Below are 21,200 nucleotides of genomic sequence, written 5' to 3'. Positions count from 1 at the left end.
TGCTCCCATATTGAGCAACTACTGTAACATAATTAACAGTGTTTTTAAGACGCTGGCAGCCGGCCCAAATATTCACCCTGGGAAATGATTTTTTTTTTTCTCTCCTGTAGTTACACATTTTCATTTCCCGTTTTAGAGAAAATAGGAAGTTTTGCACTTTCCTTGTGCGGTATACTAATCCCTTCTCTCTACTTCAGTTTATCATCTTTTATTTTTATTTATTTTTTTTATGCCTAATGTTCTTATACGATTATTGCTTCGTCTAATTACTTTTTGGGGCAATTATCAAATCCTAATTATTTCTGTAGAATTTTTTTTAATGATTTTTTTTTTTCCCCCATCTCCCTCCTTACTAAAGTTTTATATTTTCAATATCTTTCCAAAGTTGCCTTAAGATATTTGTGGAATATACGCTTGACCCACCCAATTACGGATCCAGCTTCATTAATCATCTTGATACCTTATATTCCATTCACATCTAGAGCTGCATTCAAAACTAGTCAAGTTGTTATTGGGAATCATTGCGACGGGGGTAGATTCCAATATCAAGTATCTTTGATAGAATTGGAATAGGAGCCTTTGTGCCCCCCCCACCATCTTTCCTCCTGGCGCCACGTCCATCTGCAAACTTTCCAACCTCAATAGTTACACACCTGCTTAACTTTTCCCATTCTTACTGCTTTTAGGGAGATGTGCTGTATACATCTTGCTACTATATAGTTTTTGCTCACTTTTCCATGTGGCAGTTCAGCATAGAATTAAGGGGGAATATGAAGACAGAATTGTGAATACAGCTCTGGATATCCAATATGGTGTACTGTTACATCTCTATAGGTCAAGTATAATCAAAATCCCTACTCACTCTTCAAAAATACAAGTTTCTCTTATGTTCTTGTCACTCTAGCTTGTAGAACAACATGTATCCAATAGTGTTTATAGATGCGTTACAAATTCTTCAGCTCTTAGCTCCGCCCATGAGGATCCTATAAACACTAATTTCATCATCTCTTCTAGGAAATACTGCCGTTTCTCTTGGAATATTGCTAAGTTGTGGCTCATTCATATGCCTGACCTGCTAAGGGTTAATCCATGGATGACGGAAATGTTGTGAACTTTACCTAAATTCTCCCGGATTAGAGCAGCAATGACATTTGACAAATCTTGTCCGCTCGCTACAGACTTTAGAAGGAGGGAAAGAGATCTGCAGGTCCCATGTTAAGATTAGCGCAGTGCAGTAGACCGAGATTTTATATATTTTTTTTTTAGTTCTTCTATGGCTTGTTCATAAAGCCGGCGTTTTAGCGCCTAGATCCTCGCCATAATTTTTTACTGTTTAGGACAGAGATTTGCATAGAACAGTTGAACAATAATTTTATTTTACAGTCTTTTTGGCAGAGCTTTTAGAACAGTCTATGCCCGGGGTGGGTTTTGGTTGCTAAGTATTAAATTGGGTTTAAGTAGCCTTTAAATGTATGCCACATTAGGAAGGCTGCCCGGTATTTAGTTAATGAGCAGCTGTTTCACGCTATCTGTGTAATATTTGTAGAATTTCATTCCCTCGTAGGATTATGATGGACGGCGCTCTCGTTTACTTAGTCACTGTTTTCACTACTATTTTATTATTATTTTTATTTTTTTTCTGGTTTCATAATTTTTATAGCCAGGAAATGTGTAGCCACAAAACTTTTTTTTTTTTTTTTAAAGGATTTCACCCCCGAAATTTGTTATATGTTCATGTAGCTCTTTCCAAGATAAGTCTAGCAATACCTTTACATGGCCAGTCCGTTTTTCTGTTACTGAGAAAGCAGCATATTCACAAATTAATTTATATGCAAATGAGATTGAAGTGCCATGGTAGATCTCAAGAGCTATGGTAGATCTCAAGAGCTATGGTAGATCTCAAGAGCTATGGTAGATCTCAAGAGCTATGGTAGATCTCAAGAGCTATGGTAGATCTCAAGAGCTATGGTAGATCTCAAGAGCTATGGTAGATCTCAAGAGCTATGGTAGATCTCAAGAGCTATGGTAGATCTCAAGAGCTATGGTAGATCTCAAGAGCTATGGTAGATCTCAAGAGCTATGGTAGATCTGAAGCGAGTGTCACTCCAGCTTTACTCCCCCGCCCAGTGCCACCACCCCCTGCTTGACTGACTGCTCCTTTGTCTGAAGTCACACAACAGAGAGAATCCGTAAAACAGGAGGAGGTGGCGCTGGGCAGGGTACAGAGCTGGAGTGACAGAGGCTTCAGATCTACCATAGTCCTTCAGCCTCATTTGCATACCAATTTAAATGCAAATTTCTCCGTAAAGGAAGAACAGACCTGCTACATAAAGGTATTGCTGGTCTTGTCTTGGAAATAGCTACATGCACATCTACATAATTTTGGGGTTGCAGTCCTCCTGACAGTCCTTTAAAGAGGACCCACTTGTCACTTGCCTTATAATGTAACTGTTATATCAGGAGAACTTCCAGCGGAATATCTGTCGGCCTCCTCCCTCCATAGAACCTTATGAGCACTAACTTGTCATCTCCTATTTCATTAATGGGGAAAGTCTACATTCATTGAAGACAGATTTTGCCTGTGAATTAAGAGTATTGACACCGAACGATCAGTCCAGAATAAGAAAGTAGAGGATTTTTCTATTATATATTGCAAAGTTCCTTTTTTCATGTGTAAAATAAATTTATGGGAAAAATTTAAAAACAACGGATACTATGTAAATATGTGATAACTATTCCTGGTGTAAATGCCGCTGATCGCCTTAATCCGGCGATGTTCTTATTTGTTCCTGCACCTCTCCATTCCTGAGATGAGGCCCCTCTTCCCTGCATTGAAATTTAGTCTTTTCATCATGTGGCTGGGCTTCTTAAGAAGACATACACACAGAAGAGTCTACAACCACGTCTATTTGGCCAAAAAAAACTATATACACAGAGAAAAGGAGGCCGTATCTCAGGAATGGAGAGATGTAGGAACAAAAGAAAATTCCTGCCCGATTCAGGAGGATAGCGGCACTCGGCGCACCCTTGGCATGGCTCAACATTTAAGCGCACCTTCCCAGCTACCTGTTTTCCATCTGTCTTTGCCATCCGTGTCTATAAACCCAAAGCTGTCAATAAAAAAAAAAAAAAAAAGGTGGAGGGGTGTATATATAGAGAAAACAAGTGGATAAGAGGGTGCACTTTACTGTTTGGCCACGACAAGGGCGCACCAATCGCCTGTACTTGACTTGAACAGTAATTCTGTGCTGATAGACTCCCTTTTGAAGGGAATCCGTCAGTGACATCAAACCCCCACCCTGCTCCTAACCCCATATATGGGCAAATGCAGGTGTTTGAAAGCTAAATGCATCGACACCTTTATATCTTTTATCTGTTGCTGCACTCCAAAGACATTAGAAATGTAATTAATATGCAAATTAAGCATTAAGTTCTCTGGGCGTCACACAGTGCTTCCCGAGGTTATCCTGCCTCTTTAGCTGGACTGTGAGCGCTTTTTTTTTTTTTTTCTCGCATGTGAAACTAAAGAGGCTGGTGCTGGGCAGGGAAGCAACCTCAACACTTCTGTCCTTGGGACCCCGCTTTCTTACATAAAGCTTTCCCTGTATATACCCTCATTGGCCAATACTATGCATCACCTGTTTTGTATAGGAACAGGCCGATCGGTGTTTGACAGCTGCTCATCTCCCTCCACCCACCCGGACAGTAAACCTTCTCAGCCGGTGACAGCAAACAAAATCCAAGAAGAGCACAAAAAATATTTTTTTTTTTTTTTTTTTTTTTTGGGGGGGGAGAGGGTTAGGTCCACACCACGTGTTCTCTAACAGCCCCAAATGAAATCTTATGTATGATATCTATCCGGCAGCTGTATAATGTGTGTATCCGCCGTGACCCGTGTCACCTTTATTTCATCCATCCGTGGAACAGCGCACTTCTCATTGTGGCAAGGAAAATGATTCAACCACAGGGCACGGAGCTCTTTCATGTTGGAGGTGACCCCCGCTGACTGATTGCTTCGGTTCAATAAAGTTTTCTATTCAGGGGCAATTTACTTGTAACGTACACTTTTTTCTTTTCTTTTTTTTTTTTCTTTTGCTGCTTTACCTATATTGTGTCCGGAGGCAGCGGACCGAGCCGGCGTCCTATTCCACGCACAGTATTAATTTCATCCGGTCGGAGGAGCTGATTGTTGCGTCCTTGTCTTCCAGATTCCTTCTACAATCAGGTCTATCCATCAGGATAGGATCCTCGCACTCAGACAGCAGACGCAGTTTTTGTGGGAAGCTTATTTTTCCTCCGTGGAGAAGATTGTATTGACTACATTAGAGGTGAGCAACCGAGAGCCGATCCCGGCCACCGACTCTTCTTTATTACTTACAGCTACAATGTGTTTTTGTTTTTTTTTGTTTTATGTTATTGGTTTTGGTTTTCAGCATGAAATTACGTCTACACGCTACAAACCAGAAAAATAAAATATAAAAATGCGTCCATCTCCGCAGTGAAAGGAAAACTGATTTCGTAGAAGAATGTGGAAAAGCGGCCTATAAAGAAGACTTTCTGGATTGTGTGACCTGTGGGAAGTCTGGCCCTGGCCGTGCCGGTGTAAAGCTTTTCCTAACATTTCTCGGAATACAAATGTGTCCCACAGATGCGGCCGTGTGTGGACGCAGCGCTGCTCTACTGTTCTCAGCCTCCACGACGCGCTTTGGGTATCTGACGGACTCTGCGTAGATTGAAGCTTCTGGGTCCTAGTGCAAGAATCTGTTTTACTATCCTATGCTTTTTGTGGCGCTCCCCCTCTTTATATAGGGCAGAGTCTTAAAGAGGTCGTCCTCGAACTGAAATAAAAAAATCTATACTCTCCTCATGTGCTGGCGCCATTCCTGCAGTGTTGGCACTCGCGGTCTCGTGCAGTGTTGTAAAACATAATGCCTGGCGTCCAGTCAGCGCTGGCGGCACAGTCTCCGCCTTCATAAGGATTGAACATGAAGGGGAAGTCGGCTACAGCCCGGAAAACATGAAAAATTTGCATTTTGTGGACTAAAAAAAAAACAAAAAACCAAGCATTAAAGGGAATCTGTTGGCAAGTTTTTGCTATAATCTGACAGCTGCATAATGTAGAGTCTGAGACCCTGATTCCTGCGATGTCACTTATTGGGTTGCATGCTGTCATTTTGATACAATCCCGGTTTTCTCTGCTGCAGATTTAGCAGAACTCTGAAAGCTGAGCTGTGTATAACCCCGCCCACACCACTGATTGGCCACAGCATTGTATACTCTATGCAATGCACGAATAGAAAGCAGCCAATCAGTGATGGAGGTGTGGTTACACAGACCAGTTGACTAGGAAGCAGGAGGCACCTCATCCTGTAGTGATCATCTCCTGCTGACAAAACGCAAAATTTTATTGGAACGGCAACACTCTGCCCAGTAAGTGGCACATTGCTGGAATTGGGGTCTCTGCCCCTACATCATACATCTGTCAGATTATCTGCTAACAAATTCCCTTTAAGAATTTTATGTAATTGGTATGAATTAAAAACTAAATAAAACGTATCCCAAAAACCTGTATATGTGGTAGACCCCCTCTATGTCCATATCAGTACTCACGTGAAGACCCCATTACATAAGTCGGCCTATACCGGCAGGAGTAGCCAACAGTCCGATGTGTGTAGGGGGCCTCCTGACACTCTCCCGACAGATGTTGGGGAAGATAAAGATCGATCAGTTTGAACATTAGTTATCAGTAGATGAACGGCGGCCAAGGGTGTGTGATTTCGGTATTCTACGCTCTCTTCTTTGAAAGCACACGGACATTCGGCCAATGTCGGGAGTCAGGATAGATGATGGACGAGTACTCCGCTCACGGTCTTATGTGTATGGCCAGCTTTAGACCTGGAACGGTGAGATGAAAAATCTCAAAATTTGGGACGTTTTCCAAAGGGGCGAAACGTGGCTTGAAGGGGCTCAACGTGCCTTGAAGAATGGGCGAAACGTGCCTTGAAGAATGGGCGAAACGTGACTTGAAGAATGGGCGAAACGTGACTTGAAGAATGGGCGAAACGTGACTTGAAGAATGGGCGAAACGTGCCTTGAAGAATGGGCGAAACGTGACTTGAAGAATGGGCGAAACGTGACTTGAAGAATGGGCGAAACGTGACTTGAAGAATGGGCGAAACGTGACTTGAAGAATGGGCGAAACGTGACTTGAAGAAGGGGCGAAATGTGACTTGAAGAAGGGGCGAAACGTGACTTGAAGGGGCTGTCCAACCAGTCGGTGATGTATAGCGTTTCGTGACTCCGCAGTGCTATAGATACAGGTGTCCATACTCCTGCGTTATATAGAGATGACTGCACTGGTTTCTCTCGCTATAGCCGAAGACCACGCTAATAAATCATTCACACTCCATTACTGGAAGATAAACGGGAGAGGTCACCCAGCGAGCCGGGCACAAAGGTCACAGCACGGGCACGAGCTGTTCTTCGTGATGCATATCTCTGCTCTCCATATTTCCCCTGCTCGCTTCGCTCATAGACTCTCACCATTTACCTTTTCACCCGGCCAATCAATGAAAATTGAATTTTTCAGTTTGAGCCTTTGGCCTCCAGATGTGTTCGTCGGTGAGCGAGAGCGATCGGAGAGCCGAGGCCAGCTGACCGCAGATGGCACGCCATGTTAATTTTTGCCACCGTGTCGCGATCTCTGCACCCAGATACCAGGCAGACTAATTATTTGTACAAATTGGTTTTTTCAGCGCAGTATTTATACTTGGCCCTGCTTGTAACGAAGGCCCGAGCCGCGCAGGTTAAAATGTTACCGCAGTAATTACTGCATTGGGGGATTCTGCGAGAGAGAAGGAACAGGAAGCTCCCGACATGGCGCTCTTATTATTTTACACCATAAATCTGCAGATGAAAACCGGCGTATTAATGTGGCTTATTGTAATGTGTTGTGCGGGTTCGGGCCGCTCCGTGCGGCGCTCTATCATGTTAATGACGTATTAATGTGCTCTAAATGATTTAGGACATCGCCGTCTGCGGGGGGAAAGCGTCACTTTTTGCATATGGAATAGATATTTCAAGAGCTCCCTTATTTACACTCTGTCTCGGAGCTCCACCGCATTGATCTCAGAGATGGATAAACCAATTGGATCCCGCTATTGCTATCTGCACATAGATCATTATTACATTCATTCCTTTCTAAGAACCATGCAAATGTCTAATATTGAGATATCTGCTAGTCTGGGCAACTTTGTGCTGCTTCTTTTTTTTTTTTTACATTATTATCATTAATTTTTGTTTTTTTTAAAAATTTGGCCCCGATCACTTTCATGTTCTTTTGCCTTTGCCAAAAGTTACAGCCGTGAAACGCCATCTGAATGTGGACTGTGATCCATGGGCCTCCTCACCCCTACTCAACATAACTACATACAAAGCTGTGCATCTTGGCTTAGGAGATCCACAGACGATTCGGACAATAGTCGGGCTTCACTGAATTGGGCCTCATACTTAAATCATACCTATCCTCTCACATATCAACTATAGGAAAACATGATCTTGATGCCCTCGTCCCCCGAAACTAATTAAAATGTAAAGGTCGTTTTAATTTTTATTTCCTAAATTAATAGTACACACAAAAAATAAGAAGCTTTGTAATATATCTTATCAGAGAAATCTGCTTCCTTCTCCTCCTGGACTGATCATTCACTATCCATTCAGGGGTAAAAAAAAAACCTGTAAAATCAGTATTTAGTGACGATAGATTTTCCCTTTTACTGAGATAGGAAATGGCAGTTGGAGATTTGCAAATTCTATGGGGATGACAGTTGGTGCTTTTAAAATTTTATGGGGGAAGGAGGAGCCCGAGGCAGACACAGATATTCTGCTGCAAGTTCTCCTTAAATGACCAGTTCTAATTTTCCGTAGAACCTTATGAGCACCAACTGTTATCTCCTATCTCAGTAATGCACTGCATATACGTTGTTCCAGTGAATTGAGAAGTTTGAGAATGAAAGATCTGTCCAGGAGGAGAAAGAAGCAGATTTCACTGATGAGATATCTTATAAAATTGCTTATTTTCTTGTATACTATTGATTTTATGGGAAAAGAAAGTAAACTGATTGACATTTGACGTACTGGTACGTCCAACGTCAGCTTCCATGTGTTTTATACAGGCTCAGCAACTGAGCCAGCCTTTTTTCCGGCCGATGATGGCTGTTAGCCACGGGTACAGCTGTGTTGAGCCGCCAGCTGCTGTTAACCTGCTAAATGCTGCTATCAGTCTATGACAGACTTTGGCTGGTCTTCATAGAGGATCGCTTGTTTTTTTTTCTTTTTCTTCTTTCAAATTTCCCAAAAATTTTTTTTCACCACTTAAATAAAAAAGAAAAATGATGCAAGTCTGAGATCACCGTGACCGTAAACTGTCCTGAAGAATCAGGTTTTCAGGCTATTTTTTGCCATGTGTTCCAGTACGTCGGATGGGAAATTGGATATTGTCCTTCAAAAGTACATTTCGTCCAAGAAGAACACAAGCCCTCATACGGCTAGATCGACGAAAAAAAAGGAAAATAGCTGTGTCGTCAAGAAGTTAAAACTGCTTTTGGTCCACATTCTGGTCTAATATATCCAAAACCTCGCCTTATTTTTATGCATTGTAACTTGCCTCCCAGTTCCTTTCCTTTGTCATTCTACCAGCACTATAGGCGTTTGGACTTCCCTGTCCCTACCCTCCCAGCATGCATTGCTTCTCCTATTATCCAGTGGTCTGCTGTTCTGAACTGAAAGCCTGCCTCTCTGTTATGTCTTTTCATACAAAATATCAGGCAAGAACATACGTAAACTTTCTGTAATCCCGCTTAATGTTTTCTGCTGCTGAAGAAGGATTGCGCTTGACAACAGGCAGTGTGATCAGTAAGGTTAATTTCATGTTTTGGAGGGAAAGTCATGATGCCTGATCCAGAAGTTCCATAGTAAGAATGGAGAAGGAGTTCTCGTTTTCAGCTTGACAGATTGCATAGGTAAAACCAAATGTCCACGGCTGATCTGAAGAAGATCCCTTGATTGCGATCCTCAGCGAGCTGCTGATTGAAGAGGCCGCTCGAGTAGAAATGGGTAGAGCCAAGTGCTTCTTCTAGTTCTTATTTTACCACTTTTTCTAATCCCTCCATTTTTATTCTCTATCAGATAATTCAGGACAGAATTTTCAAGCACATATCACGTAACAGTTTAATATGGAACAAGCATCCTGGAGGACTCTTTGTGCTGCCCCAGTACTCCTCATATCTGGGTGATTTTCCTTACTACTACTCTAATCTAGGTAAGTGCTTTCTCCTCCATGACCCGATGATGGACGGTTGTCTCGAAGTATATATTAAGCTTCCTACACATCCGTTCAGCACAAGGACTGTTTGTGCGGATTATATAGAGGGTCGGGGTAGCTATTTAGACTGCAAAAAAATGTATCTAATAAAAAGCATAAAAATAACAATGTGCAGAAAAAATGAATATTTTTATAAAATCACAAAAAATCTTAAGTTATATAAAACAACCAAAGCCAACAAAATAAAAACAAGCCAATAAGAGTCCTATATGCCTCTTAATCGCATAATGTTACTCAAGAAAAGAGATATAAACCGGCCGTAGAGCTTCCCTCATAATATGTACCAGAAACACATAGCCTACAATACCAAATCACATTCTCATTGGATAAACGAGGGCTCAAAGGAATGATATTATATGTAAATAAGTACCTAAATAATGTAGGTAATTCCTTCCTGGCTTATATTCCATTGCCACAACGTGCGTTTCGCCCCGCTTCTTCAGGGGATGTATATGTAGAATAATAAATAATATACAGTAATTCCTTCCTGGCTTATATTCCATTGCCACAATGTGCGTTTCGCCACGCTTCTTCAGGGGATGTATATGTAGAATAATAAATAATATACGGTAATTCCTTCCTGGCTTATATTCCATTGCCACAACGTGCGTTTCGCCCCACTTCAGGGGATTTACATGTAGAATAATAAATTAAATAATATAAATTTCTTAGAAAAAGTAATCTAACATTGACAATGGCTTAAAGTTAACTAGAAATGGCATACAAAATATTGTGTAGATCAGCAATGTTCTCATTTAGTTATACTTATGACAATTGACCAGTATCTTTTAAGGATAAAAAGGTTTGAGGTTAGATAAGTCGGAAAAACATTCTTTGACGTTCATTTACTTAAAAAGAATCCCAAAAAAAGAAACCCCTTGAAAGGTCTATTAAAAAAATATATATATATAAAATGCAAAATAGAGTAGAAGCGGATAGTATTATTCACGCTCTGCAGTCCTCTATTTTAAGTTCTTTGCAATTGAAAATAATTGCTTTAAAACAAAACAAAAATAAAAAAAAAATCCAATGTCATTAATAAGCGTGCCACGTAGAATATCAAAATATATTTATACATGTATTTTAATTAATTTTGCCATTATGTTTTTGACATTGAGTTCTTAAAAATTACAACTGTAGGCTTTATTATGCCAATTTTTAGCGCTTAACAGTCAAGAGACGTGAATAATTTCCCAGAGTAGTTTTTTATTCATTCTGTGACTTGGAAAAATAAAAGAGAAGTTTGACGCTTTCCTTAAAATAGTGTATAAAATGCTCAAAAGTCACCCTATGGTGCCTGAAATACATTACCATACGAATAATCGATGCCACATCCTACTGCCAGTATGTGCTGAAATAGTATCACTATACAGTGCTCAAATAATACCACTGTAAAATGCTCAACGAATGTCACTATACATTGGCAAAAATACTAACATAGACTGCTCAGATAAAACTACCTTAGAATGCCCAGGCAGTATCTTTATGAAGTGCTCAAATGCCACCCCAGAGTGCCCAAACAATACCACCATAAATTGCTCAAATAATACCACCATAGAGTGCCAATACAATATCCTTATAAAGTGCTCGAATACCACGATATATTGCTCAAATGCTATCTTACACTGCCCAGTCAATACTACCATGATACATTGCTCAAGTACTATGTTACAGTGCCCAATCACTACTACCATGAATAGCTCAACAAATATCACTGTGCATTTGACGAAAGTACTACCATTATGTGCTCACATAATGCTGCCATAGAGGGCCCAAACAGTGTTATGAAGTGCGCAAATACTACCCTAGAGTAACCAAACAATACTGCCATAAAGTCACCATATAATTTTATATAATGTGCTCAACTTCTACCCTACAGTTCCCAAGTAATAGTACCGTAATGAGCCTTACTAATATTACTATACCATATCCAAAAATATTACCATTATGTGCCCAATTAATGCCAACCTGGGGAGTGCCAAAACAAGATTTTTATGGATTGCTCAAATACCATGCTAAGATGCCCAAACAACACTGTCATAAAGTGCTCAAATAACTCCACTTTACAGTGCTCAAAGAATATGGCCATAAGTACTCAACTAATACCACTGTATATTGCCCAAACAATACTGCTGTAAAGTGCTCAACTAATACCACCGTACATTGCCCAACAATACTGCCGTAAAGTGATCAACTAATACCACCGTACATTGCCCAAACTGTACTGCTATAAAGTGCTCACCTAATATCACTGCATATTGCCCAAATAATACTGCCGTAAAGTGCTCAGCTAATACGACCGTACATTGCCTAAACAATACTGCTCTAAAGTGCTCAACTAACACCACCGTACATTGCCCAAACAGTACTGCCGTAAAGTGCTCAACTAATACCACCGTATATTGCCCAACAATACTGCCGTAAAGTGCTCAACTAATACCACCGTACATTGCCCAACAATACTGCCGTAAAGTGCTCAACTAATACCACCGTATATTGCCCAACAATACTGCCGTAAAGTGCGCAACTAATACCACCGTACATTGCCCAACAATACTGCCGTAAAGTGCTCAACTATTACCACCGTACATTGCCCAACAATACTGCCGTAAAGTGCTCAACTAATACCACCGTACATTGCCCAAACAATACTGCCGTAAAGTGCTCACCTAATACCACCGTACATTGCCCAAACAATACTGCCGTAAAGTGCTCAACTAATACCACCGTACATTGCCCAAACAATACTGCCGTAAAGTGCTCGACTAATACCACCGTACATTGCCCAACAATAATGCTGTAAAGTGCTCTACTAATACCACCGTACATTGCCCAAACAATACTGCCGTAAAGTGCTCAACTAATACTACTGTACATTTCCCAACAATACTGCCGTAAAGTGCTCAACTAATACCACTGTATATTGCCCAACAATACTGCCGTAAAGTGCTCAACTAATACTACTGTACATTTCCCAACAATACTGCCGTAAAGTGCTCAACTAATACCACTGTATATTGCCCAACAATACTGCCATAAAGTGCTCAACTAATACCACCGTACATTGCCCAACAATACTGCCGTAAAGTGCTCAACTATTACCACCGTACATTGCCCAACAATACTGCCGTAAAGTGCTCAACTAATACCACCGTACATTGCCCAAACAATACTGCCGTAAAGTGCTCACCTAATACCACCGTACATTGCCCAAACAATACTGCCGTAAAGTGCTCAACTAATACCACCGTACATTGCCCAAACAATACTGCCGTAAAGTGCTCAACTAATACCACCGTACATTGCCCAACAATACTGCCGTAAAGTGCTCAACTAATACCACCGTACATTGCCCAAACAATACTGCCGTAAAGTGCTCAACTAATACCACTGTACATTGCCCAACAATACTGCTGTAAAGTGCTCGACTAATACCACCGTACATTGCCCAACATTAATGCTGTAAAGTGCTCACCTAATACCACCGTACATTGCCCAAACAATACTGCTATAAAGTGCTCACCTAATACTACCGAATATTGCCCAACAATACTGCCGTAAAGTGCTCACCTAATACCACCGTACATTGCCCAAACAATACTGCCGTAAAGTGCTCAACTAATACCACTGTACATTGCCCAACAATACTGCCGTAAAGTGCTCGACTAATACCACCGTACATTGCCCAACATTAATGCTGTAAAGTGCTCACCTAATACCACCGTACATTGCCCAAACAATACTGCCGTAAAGTGCTCACCTAATACCACCGTACATTGCCCAAACAATACTGCTGTAAAGTGCTCAACTAATACCACCGTACATTGCCCAAACAATACTGCCGTAAAGTGCTCGACTAATACCACCGTACATTGCCCAACAATAATGCTGTAAAGTGCTCTACTAATACCACCGTACATTGCCCAAACAATACTGCCGTAAAGTGCTCAACTAATACTACTGTACATTTCCCAACAATACTGCCGTAAAGTGCTCAACTAATACCATCGTACATTGCCCAACAATAATGCTGTAAAGTGCTCTACTAATACCACCGTACATTGCCCAAACAATACTGCCGTAAAGTGCTCAACTAATACTACTGTACATTTCCCAACAATACTGCCGTAAAGTGCTCAACTAATACCATCGTACATTGCCCAACAATAATGCTGTAAAGTGCTCGACTAATACCACCGTACATTGCCCAACAATAATGCTGTAAAGTGCTCTACTAATACCACCGTACATTGCCCAAACAATACTGCCGTAAAGTGCTCAACTAATACTACTGTACATTTCCCAACAATACTGCCGTAAAGTGCTCAACTAATACTGCCGTAAAGTGCTCAACTAATACTACTGTACATTTCCCAACAATACTGCCGTAAAGTGCTCAACTAATACCACCGTACATTGCCCAAACAATACCGCCGTAAAGTGCTCAACTATTACCACCGTACATTGCCCAAACAATACTGCCGTAAAGTGCTCACCTAATACCACCGTACATTGCCCAACAGTACTGCCGTAAAGTGCTCAACTAATACCACCGTACATTGCCCAAACAATACTGCCGTAAAGTGCTCAACTAATACCACTGTACATTGCCCAAACAATACTGCCGTAAAGTGCTCACCTAATACCAGGGTACATTGCCCAACAGTACTGCCGTAAAGTGCTCAACTAATACCACTGTACATTGCCCAACAATAATGCTGTAAAGTGCTCAACTAATACCACCGTACATTGCCCAAACAATACTGCCGTAAAGTGCTCACCTAATACCACCGTACATTGCCCAAACAGTATTGCTGTAAAGTGCTCATCTAATACCACCGTGCATTGCCCAACAATACTGCCGTAAAGTGCTCAACTGATACCACCGTACATTGCCCAACAATACTGCAATAAAGAGCTTACATAATGTGACTATACAGTGCTCAAATAGTACAGCCGTTAAGTGATCAAATGATGCCAAATATTGTGCCCAACTAATGCTGCCATAAAGTGCTAAAATGTTATCCTGTAGAGCTCAAATAATACCGCTATACCTCTCCCAAAGCATATAGTTCCCAATAAATGACTAAAAAGACAGTTTCCCAGTTGTATTACACAATGTAGTCATGTAATAGTCAGTGTGCCGCTAATCTTAGGCGGTTGTATCACACATGTACGACATGCTGGAAGTTAGTGATGGCTTTTTTCACCCCTTCTGATATTTTACTGTGCAGCCGCCGTGTGATTAGGACCTTCTTGATTTTTTTTTTTTGTTTCAGGTGTAAAATCGCCAACAAAGTTTACCGCAGTCATCCATGCGGTGACGCCGCTGGTCTCCCAGTCCCAGCCAATCCTGAAGCTGCTCGTCGCTGTAGCAAAGTCTCAGTACTGTCATCAGGTACTGCAGCTTAATATTATGCGTGATTTTGTGTAAGCGATCTTTACAGGGGCTGGGCCTGAGGTTTTCTAAAACTTTTCCTAATACCCCTGCACAGACAACGTTAATATACAATTCTGTGTCTCTGCACCCACCACTAGAGGGAAATCAATGCATACAGCATAGTGTAAATAATGTAAGCTGTAAGAGCTTTGTCTCCCTCTGTTGGCGGCTGCTGTTATGACAGAAGGTTATATGACCTTTTAGGCCTATACAGAGGTTTGGAGCTTTGTTTGCTGCTTTAAATACTATAATTATTAGATTGTTTTTTTGTTTTTTTTAATATACATACCTTATCTACAGACCTGAAATAAACACTGTACTAAAAAGTAAATGTTCACCTTAAGGTTGATATAGTTGCTTTTTTTTCTAATTGCAAAGTATTGACCAACTACGTCCACCAGTAATTGGCTTTAATGTATGGGAAAATCTGGTTAGAAAAATAGGTTATTTTTTCTTAATGGATGACACTTTACTCAGAAGGTGAAAATAAAACTGCATTTTCTTCTGTTCTGTACCGCTGGTTTAAAAGAGAGTTTTAAGAAGACCTTTCACTGGATTTTCTTTTTAAATAAGCTGAGCTTCTCCTCTAATTGCCGCCGCTCCACTGATTCTGGAACAGTTTTTCTTTTTCTTCTGCGCCCCTCCATTCCAAAGTTATGCCCCCGGATAATAATGGTGCGTGTTTTCCTTTTATCAGTAGCTGGGCGTGTACCGCAGAAGTTCTCTGTGGGCGTGGCCATGTTTTGATTGGCCAGCATCAGAGGATTAAAAGAGTAAACGCCCTTCTCTGCGGCATACGCCAAAAATTTGCATCTTTTATTCTACGGCCCATAACTTTGGAATGGAGGGGCGTAGAAAAAAAAGAAAAACTGTTCCAGAATCTGTGGAAGAGCACCAATGCGAGGAGGTATACAGTTTAAGTAAACAAAATTTAGTGAAAGGTCCCCTTTAATATGCAATCTCACCACTTCAATGTTTCTATACTTTTTCTTTAGATTTGTGCTTGCGTTCTCTTGTCTTTCATCCTCCTTGTGAGCTTATTCTGTTTCTCTTCTTTGACATTTTTCCAGAGATACTTTCAATTTGGGAAATATTCCATAGAGAGACGCTGACTGCTGGAATATTTATATATCTGTTTATTTTTTTTTTTCCAGATCATAGTCTTGTGGAATTGTGACAAGCCACTCCCTGCCAAACACCGCTGGCCTGCCACTGCTGTGCCTGTCATAGTTATTGAAGGGGAGAGCAAGGTGAGGCTATTCTGCTGCGCAGCCCTTCTATCTGCGGAGCGCCAGCGTTATTAAATATGAGAACACCCAGATTTAGGAAGCTGTCGTATCGCTACTATTAACCAGTTAAAGGGTTTCTGCTTATTGGGATTATACTGGTGGTGTTGCATTTAAAGAAGTAGTCGAGAAACTACCCCAACGATCGTGTGATTCTTTACTGCAGGAATACATGTTTTGGATGAATCTAGTTCCGGAATTGGAAACTCTGTAAAGGAGTTGAATAATGCTTGTGTCAGTGTGCACTATCACTTTATGACTGGTGGGAGAGGACTCCCACCATTCTTGAGAGTTAAAAGGTGGCAGCTCTGCGTTATTATAATTATTTTTTTTCTTATCCCTCTGCAGCAGCGCCCCCCAGGCCACCTGGCCGCGCTGAGAACTGCAGTCATTCACTTGATTGGAGGAGTTTTGCTGTTCCTCTACACAACAGTTAGCTGGGCGGGCACTGCTCTATAGGGGAAGGCTGAGGAAGGACTACCGTGTCCCATGTTCCATTACTGCTGACCATTCATTTTTTGGGGGGTCTGTAATGGTCCCAGAGGTCAGACTGGCACCAGTCATAAAGTGATGTGAATATTCCTTTAAGAAATGTAATTGGACTTTATAAAGGGGACCTCCTTTTAGGCACTCCTCATTAAGTCAGGGTCTCCATGTTTTGGATCCACCCCTCAAACCGAGGGTAGAGTTATCGAAACTGGACGACGCTTTTGCATTTGGATTACAACCTGTGGCCTGTCCAAAACTATTGCTGGAAATACGGCAGGGCTAGAATAAGGGTTGGGCACAGTAGGCAGCAGCCTATGACGAAAATACAAGGGGGTGCAATTTTATAAAAAAAAAAAAACAAAGGATAAAACCAGAAGAAGGGTTGTGGTAGGCAGCGGACCCTAGGTGCATGATGGAGTGGTGACCCTCCATGATAAGAGGTATGTGCTGTGCATATGAATGGTACAGATTGGTGGCGATTACGGGAGGGATGTGAGGATAAATGAAAGGAGTTGTCCAGAAATAACATATTTGATAACCTGTTCTTAGGATAAATCCTTAATCTTAGATCTGTGGAAGTCCGACACCTGGAATCCCCCAATCGGCTTATACCCGGTGTCCTATCCATCGAAAGTTCACAATTGACTGAGCTGAATCGTCACAGCGCCATACGCTGTGTAGTGGCCGTTCTTGGTTATTGCCGCTCAGCCCCCATTCATGTAAATGGTACTAGGTATTAGCTGAGCGATGCGGGTGCTGCCTGTCGGACCCCCACCGGTCTGCTTAGTGGATGGGTCATCATTATATCGTACCGGACCACTCCTTTACATCAATAATCTGCATAAGTTTAAGGTTTGAGCAGGGGGCACATTGTGAAGCCTATGTAACCCTGGAATTTGGTTATGACTTTTTTTTTTGTAAGGCTGGAATGGACGAAAGAACATAATCCTTGTCAATATGTCGGCTAATAGTTTCCGCCGGTGCTCCTGTCCCTGCATCAGGAGGGTTTCTGCTACGCTGAGCCCCCTTGGATATTCCTCATTGCGCTCTGCAAGCATCATGATCCTTTTTAAAATTCCTAAACGCGGCGCTGCTTCTTCACCTTGTGTGCGTTCTGACCTTGATGATGTTTTGTTTTTTTTCTTTCCACAAACAAGTCTCTTGTGTGCACCCAGGCATGGGAGTAGCGCTGTGCATCCTCCTTCCTGCGCGCCTGGCACCACAAACACCCACGCAGGCTTTATGGTGACGGTCGGCGTGCTCAGCCCTGCCGTTAATATTCAGATTTTAGGACTTTGTCGCGCTCAAAAGATTCACCAAACAAGAAGAACAAAAAAGTTCTAATTCAAGACGTTTTCCTCTTCGTTAAAACCATCCTCGCCTTTAGTTTGTAGCAAAGAGGCAATCCCTGCATGTGTTGCAGCTGTCAAAAAGCCGCAAGACATACAGCCGTGGGGACTCGGACATTTTTTTTTTGAGCACGCCGAAAATACTTGATTACGACATTAATGATGTCATGAAAAACTATCATTTTGGCTTGAAAAAAAACAAGCCATCGTCCATAAAAAAAAAAAAAGTTCTGGATCTTTAGAGGAAAGGCGGAAAAAAATAAAAGGGGGAAAAAATGAAAAATAGCCAGGTTACCAAGGGGTTAAATAAGTTTGCAACCAACCGAAAGTGGCGTCCTAATGGGGATTGCCTGTTCTCCCCCCTTTAGAGTTGTCGGTCAGTTTTTGTTGCCGATGTCGCCGGTGCTTTGGTGCTGTCAGGGTGGTTCCATCGTGATCCCCGTGGGCACAGATGGTGATTCGGCAAGTAGCTCAAAAGGACACCATATATAAAAGAGGCTTTTCATTCCCATTTACATATTCAGGGCAAAATATTAAAAAAATAGTCTGTGGATGAAATCTTCCATGGGGTTGAGATTTTGCATATAATTTGGATTCAGCAGATACATTGGTCTACGACGTCCCCCAGCCCAGACGCGCGTCTGGAAATCCATTTTCGTAGAGCGCATCACTCCTGATTACAGGGCTCAGGCGGAGTGATGGACGGTCTGTCACCCTGTCAGATAGCGGGGTCATCTGTGAGGCGTTAATAAATACATCCTGGAACTTTTTGTGTGCGACTCTGAGGTTTCACGGAAAAGGTTCAGCAGCCGGTGGCCGACGGAAGATTTAATCCCTTTAATAGTTGCTGTTGGCAGAGAAGAGACTGTGTCGGGTCCAGTGCTGACGTAACAAGGCCCAAGGAAAGCTGCTCAGTAGTAGAAATGTCCTCCTTTACCTCGGTGTGTTACAAATTAACTGTTTAGGACCCACAATAATTTGCAAGTTGTTTAATTGTTTGCTTAAAAATTATCCACAAATTCCAAAAATTACCATTTACTAGACCATAACATTGAGGCATAAAACACATGACTCAAGTCCACCTGGAGGCCAAACCTGTCTGCTGCTACTAGGTTCTGTGGCGGGTGATACCGCATGGCTCCCTACACTGCATAGTGGCCGTTCTCCGTTACTGCAGCCTAGCTTCTATTCACTTTAATAGGAAGAGAGCTGCGGTGTACGGAGCCCTCCTGCTCTGATCATTGTGTGCATCCAACTATTATTGTTTTATCTGTAGTTTATACTTCTGCTATTTATAATACTATTTCTTTACCGTTCTGTAATCCTTCTCTTCCTCTTTGTCCCTGTAGGTCATGAGCAGTCGTTTTCTTCCTTACGATAACATAGCGACCGACGCCATTCTCAGCCTCGACGAGGACACTGTGCTTTCCACGACGGAGGTGAATCCCATTGTATACCGATAACCATAATTTCCCGTTCTGCAGCACTATGACCTCTTACATTGTCTGTCACAGGATCCTCTGGGGCGGTTCTTGAGGTTGCTTTGCTTGGCAACCCTGTGAGCCACGCCCCCTATGCAAATTTCATAAATCATTAGCATACTAAAAAAAAAATCTATTAAAAGCTTCATTGCTTTACAATCTTTTGGTGGATTTTAAAAGAAAAATATAGTAATAAGAGCAAAAAAAAAACTACTTGGCCCCTTTTGACTTGGTGACAGGTCCTCTTTAAATGTATTTATTTCTATTTGGGGCTAAAGAAAAATCATTTTTGCTATTGGGTTTTATTAAAGGTTTGCACCATTTAGTTTTTACTGACCTTGTTTCCCTATACATTGAACTTTTTTTGACGTGATTTGGATTCACAATTCAGTGAAGAGGAGCTCAGATTTATGACCAGATCCGCTCACTGATGGGTTCTCAGTTGACTCATTCTAGCAAAAGAACAGTGCAACACAGAGGAAATAGTAAGCTAGCGGTGCAAACATTTTTACAGAAAAAAAAAAAATAATTTACATCCAATTAAGTACGGTAAGTTATTTTAAGGTGATTTCATGAGACAATGACTAAGAAAAAAACAGCGCATTCTTAGAAATTAATGGTCCTTATTTTTTTTTTTATTTGTTTTTTTTTTTTTTTTTTTTTTTTTAGTTATAGATGTTTATTAGATCCGGCGTATGAAAATGAGATTTTTGTGAAAATTGTGACGCTTGTCGGCCTGCGTAGCCGGTGAAGCACGATTGGTTTTCAGAGTCACATTGACAGGATGAAGCTGCTTTTTCTGGTAGTTTATTTTCCGAGCGACCAATAGAACGCGGTGAAGGACGACATCTTGACACCGCGGCGAGAGACGAGAAACACTTTCAAAATGATTTGGCAAAAATAAGAACATTGTATGAATGTCATTTACAAGAACTTTTATTTTTTTTTTTCCTTTCCCTGCCTCGCATGCGGTAGACTGTAGAGCTTCTTTATTTGTTGAGGTGGAAGCTTGATTTTTGCAGTAAATTTATTTACTAAATCAATAGTTAACATATATTACAAAGTTGCTTAATTTCATGTGATCGCAGAAATCTGCTTCTTTCTCCTCCTTTAGCGAAGACAGATTTTCCCTTTTTAATGAGAAGAGATGGCAGTTAGTGCTTTGAAAATTCTATGGAGGGAGGAGGAGCTAGAGCAAAACAGCCATTCTGCTGCCAGTTTTCCAGAAGCGACAGTTACAAATCTCCATAGAACTCTATGAGCACCAACTGTCGTCTCCTATCTCAGTAATGGGTTTTTACTTGTGAATTTTAAGAATGAAAGATCAGAAAGAAGTAGATATTTTGCAAAGTTTCTTGTGTACGTTTGATTTGTGAAAATAAAATGATTTAAATTATTTTCTCTTTAAAAACAGATGTCACATAGAAAGAATCTGTTATTAGTGGGATTTTGTTTTTTTTTTTACATCCGCAGACATCGTCATGGTTGTCTGAATGTGTAGGAAGTTGGGCAATGGCTATATTAAAGAATTGTCCAGGTTTCACATGAAATTCTGCAGTCACTCAATGCAAGAGCATGCCGTCAGGATTTTCTGGTGCCAGGAGCGGGCAGTCGTGTGATTATAATTATGCCATTTGCCTTCTCCCGGCCACATTCCAACTAGACGTGCATGTCTAGTCAGAATGTGGCTGGTAGTATGCAAATCGCAGACTTGAAGCCACATGACCGCATTTTCCTGGAACCAGAGAATCCCGACAGCATACGGTAAGGATC

At 41.4% G+C, this 21,200-nt stretch overlaps 1 protein-coding gene across 1 annotated transcript in view; it reads left to right on the top strand.

Moving 5' to 3' along the window:
- The window catches only part of EXT1 (exostosin glycosyltransferase 1), a 281,289-nt gene that overhangs the window by 248,254 nt on the left and 11,835 nt on the right, over window positions 1-21,200 (top strand). Inside the window, exons 4-8 of the mRNA XM_073590232.1 lie at window positions 4,209-4,328; window positions 9,187-9,319; window positions 14,662-14,780; window positions 15,977-16,072; window positions 19,296-19,385. Of these exons, the coding sequence (XP_073446333.1) occupies window positions 4,209-4,328; window positions 9,187-9,319; window positions 14,662-14,780; window positions 15,977-16,072; window positions 19,296-19,385 (558 nt within the window). The remainder of the gene's footprint in view (window positions 1-4,208; window positions 4,329-9,186; window positions 9,320-14,661; window positions 14,781-15,976; window positions 16,073-19,295; window positions 19,386-21,200) is intronic.

Source organism: Dendrobates tinctorius, unplaced genomic scaffold (genome assembly GCF_039654945.1).
Source record: "Dendrobates tinctorius isolate UK_male_01 unplaced genomic scaffold, ASM3965494v1 ptg000116l, whole genome shotgun sequence".
Classification (NCBI taxonomy): domain Eukaryota; kingdom Metazoa; phylum Chordata; class Amphibia; order Anura; family Dendrobatidae; genus Dendrobates; species Dendrobates tinctorius.
The sequence above is the reverse complement of the archived record's forward strand: the minus strand, read 5'-3'. Positions and strand labels throughout refer to the sequence as shown.